Raw genomic sequence first — 3634 nt, 5'->3', positions numbered from 1 at the left:
GTATTATCAGAATGGACAGTGTATGATTTTTCAGTCTTCCTTCCACCACTGGCTGTAATAACCCTGAAAGTAGGAGCTTCAGCATAGACAGCTGTCCTTATTTTGGGTCAGGAGTGTCATGAGAGGCCGGTGCCCTCATATTTCACCCCAGAAACATCCGTGCGGTTCTCCGTCCACTAGTTATCAGTGCTAAAGTGACAGCAGCAGCTGCTGGAGACGCTGTGAAACTCAGTAATGTTTCCGACATCGCCTCCTCTTTCTGTGACGTCCCGGGAATGTCCTCCGCATTTCTCAGCTTCAGTCGGTCAGAGGAGAAACAGACAGAAGAAGACTCTGAAATGGGTGGAAGTAAATCCAAGAGAGTCGCGGACGACGGAAGAAAGAGCGCAGCTTTGGATGAAAATCTCCCAACAGTGGAACGCATTCGCAAGCACACGACCACACACTTCGGTTTCAGCGTGCTAAGTCTTGCTCGACGCGGCATGGCGGATCTCCCGGAGGAACTATGGGAAATAACGGAGCTGCAAAAGCTGAACTTATCACTGAACTCTCTGCGCTCTCTTCCGGGATCGCTGGGTTTGCTGCAAAACCTGGTGGTGCTTAACATTTGGGGAAACCACCTGACCAGTTTACCACCAGAAATCGGCCGACTGAGAAACCTGAAGGTGCTTTTTGCATATCGGAATAACTTAAGCGAAGTTCCCGAAGAGCTTTGCATGTGCAGTAAACTGGAGGTGTTGAGTTTGGCTAATAATCACCTCACCGGGCTGCCGGCGTCTCTTTCAGCTCTCGTGGGATTAAAGAAACTCAATCTGAGCCACAATAACATAACGCACATCCCCGGCTGCGTCTACACCATGAGGAACCTGGTGTTTCTGCAACTAGCGTGCAACAATCTGGAGAACATCGCCGATCAGATACAAGCACTGACGGATTTGAAGATCCTCATCGTCGAGGGAAACTGCATCCACTCGCTTCCCAAGATGCTTTGCTGTTTGACTAAGCTGGAGCTTCTGAATGTTGACTTCAATGACATCCAGAACGTTCCTGCGGAGATGCACAAACTGAAGCGTCTGGAGAAGCTGGCGTGCCATCCGCTGGATAAAGGTCTGCACATTATGCACAATCCACTGCTGAAACCCATTAAAGAAGTGCTGGACGGCGGCCTGCAGGCGCTCTACTGCTATCTGAAGGCCACGTGAGGGTGTGTTTATACCCCGCTCTTCAATCTGGATCCGACAAGGTCTTCGAGAAGTGTCTTATTTGTGTTCTGACTGATATCAGAGAGCGTGAGTCTGCCGGAGCTCTGCTGCTGAGGGGGTTTGGGGAACAGGAAGGGTTTGTTTGTTAATATCATTACTAGACTCTTTAGTCTAGTATTTACTTAATATCATTACTAGCTCTTTCGGGATGTTTTTGGAGCAATTTTAACTACACAAAAACACTGCAAAAATGCCTTTCTTGCTTACTTGCAGTTTTTATCTTGTTTCTAATCCAAATATTTAATATTTGGCACAATTTAAGCACAACATAAAGTCTCTGACTACAAAACACACTTTTCTTACTTTTTTTGGCTTGCTTCTAATCCAAATATCGGAAAGTTCTTCAATCAAGAAGTATTTTCTAGACAAACACTAAATATTATCTTGTTTTCAGAAATAATGAGTCAAAATTAGGTGATTTTTTAAATTAAAATAAGCAAAACAATCTGCCAATAATCTTGTGTTTCCTTTTGACATGAGATGTTTTATTATTTGTGATCAGTGCTGTGTAACGCGACTTTAAAATCAATATATGACAACCTTAAGCCAGTTTTACTTTATGCCGCTCTTCATTCTGGACTCCGACAAGGTCTTTGAGAAGTGTTTTATTTGTGTTCTGACTGATATCAGACAGTGTGTGTCTGCCGGAGCTCTGCTGCTGAGGGGTTGTGGGGAACAGGAAGGGTTTGTTTGTTAATATCATTACTATACTCTATATTAATGGTCTCTTGGGAAGTTTTTGAAGCACTTTTAACTACAAAACAAACTGCAAAAATGCTTTTCTAACTTGCCTGCAGTTTGATCTTGTTTCTAATCCAAATATCTTAAAGGACTTTCTAGACAAGCAGTAAATATTGTCTTGTTTTCAGAAATGATGAATCAAAATTAGGTGATTTTTTAATTAAAATAAGCAAAATAATCTGCCAATAATCTTGTGTTTTATTTTGACATAAGATGTTTTATTATTTGTGGTCTCTGTGATGTAACGCGACTTTAAAATCAATATATGACAACCTTAAGCCAGTTTTAGTTTATGCCGCTCTTCATTCTGAACTCTTCAAGCAGTGTTTTATTGTGTTCTGACTGATATCTGAAAGCGTGTGCTGCTGATCAAGAGGGGGTTTGGGGAACAGGAAGGGTTTGTTTGTTCATATCATTGCTAGACTGTAAATAAAAGCTCTTATGGGAAGTTGTGAATAAATATTTTGGAGGACTTCTGACTACAAAACACACAGCAAAAAAGCTTTTCTCACTTTTTTTTTGGCTTGTTTCTACTGTAAAAATCCAAAAGTTTAAAAAATCAAGAAGGATATTCTAGATAAGCACAACATATTGTCTTGCTTTCAGAAATGAGTCAAACATTATTGAGCAAGCAAAATAACCTGACAATAATCCTGTGTTTCATTTTGACATGAGATGTTTTATTATTTGTGATCAGTGCTGTGTAACGCGACTTTAAAATCAATATATGACAACCTTAAGTCAGTTTTAGTTTATGCCGCTCTTTATTCTGGATCCGACAAGGTCTTTGAGAAGTGTTTTATTTGTGTTCTGACTGATATCAGAGAGTGTGTGTCTGCCGGAGCTCTGCTGCTGAGGGGTTGTGGGGAACAGGAAGGGTTTGTTTGTTAATATTATTACTGTTTGTTAATATTATTAGTGCACTGTAAATAAAATACAATACTTTTGACTAAAACACACACACACAGAATCTACAGACATTTTTTTGCTTTTTTTTCTGGCCAGAATTTTGTAAATAATAAAAAGATTTTGTCCAAAATGATTTACTGAATGTCAATTATCTGAGACCAGTGTTGGGTAATGCTTCTTAAGTCGAGCAATATAAGTCTTAAATCTCTTAGAAAAGGAACTAAACGTTCTTAAGTGCTGCACGGTGGCTTAGTGGTGTCGCAATGTGGCCTCACAGCAAGAAGGTTGCTGGTTTGAGTCTCAACTGGGTCAGTTGGTGTTTCTGTGTGGAGTTTGCATGCTCTCCTTGTGTTGGCGTGGGTTTCCTCCGGGTGCTCTGGTTTCCCCCACAGTTCAAACACATGCGCTATAGGGGAATTGAACTAGATTGGATATGAGTGTTTAACCTATATCCAATTAAAACATATATGGAATAGTTGGCGGTTCATTCTGCTGTGGCGACCCCTGAAATAGAAGCCAAGCCACAGAAAAATGAATGAAGAAATGTTCGTAATGACATGCACAGATGAATTCTTCACCACAAAACTTGAGCTAAAAATCTAAATGAGTTTTGAATTCTTGCCATGACGGAGCAAATGACACTTGATAACAGTGGTCATAAGCATGCATACAATCTCACTCAGACTAATGACATATGTTATATTCGATTATAAAGGTCTTAT

At 40.6% G+C, this 3634-nt stretch overlaps 1 protein-coding gene across 1 annotated transcript; it reads left to right on the top strand.

Annotated features, from left to right (window-relative positions):
* Positions 1 to 310: 310 nt before the first annotated feature.
* lrrc30a (leucine rich repeat containing 30a) lies at positions 311 to 1436 on the top strand. Its single transcript, NM_001082800.2, is given in 1 exon segment — positions 311 to 1436. A coding segment is annotated over 1 exon segment (864 nt). The 5' UTR covers positions 311 to 338; the 3' UTR covers positions 1203 to 1436.
* Positions 1437 to 3634: the final 2198 nt, after the last annotated feature.

The sequence above is a fragment of the Danio rerio genome, chromosome 24 (assembly GCF_052040795.2).
Source record: "Danio rerio strain M-AB ecotype USA chromosome 24, GRCz13ab, whole genome shotgun sequence".
In the NCBI taxonomy this organism is placed as follows: Eukaryota; Metazoa; Chordata; class Actinopteri; order Cypriniformes; family Danionidae; genus Danio; species Danio rerio.
Note: the sequence above shows the minus strand (reverse complement) of the source record. Positions and strands in the feature narration are given on the sequence as shown.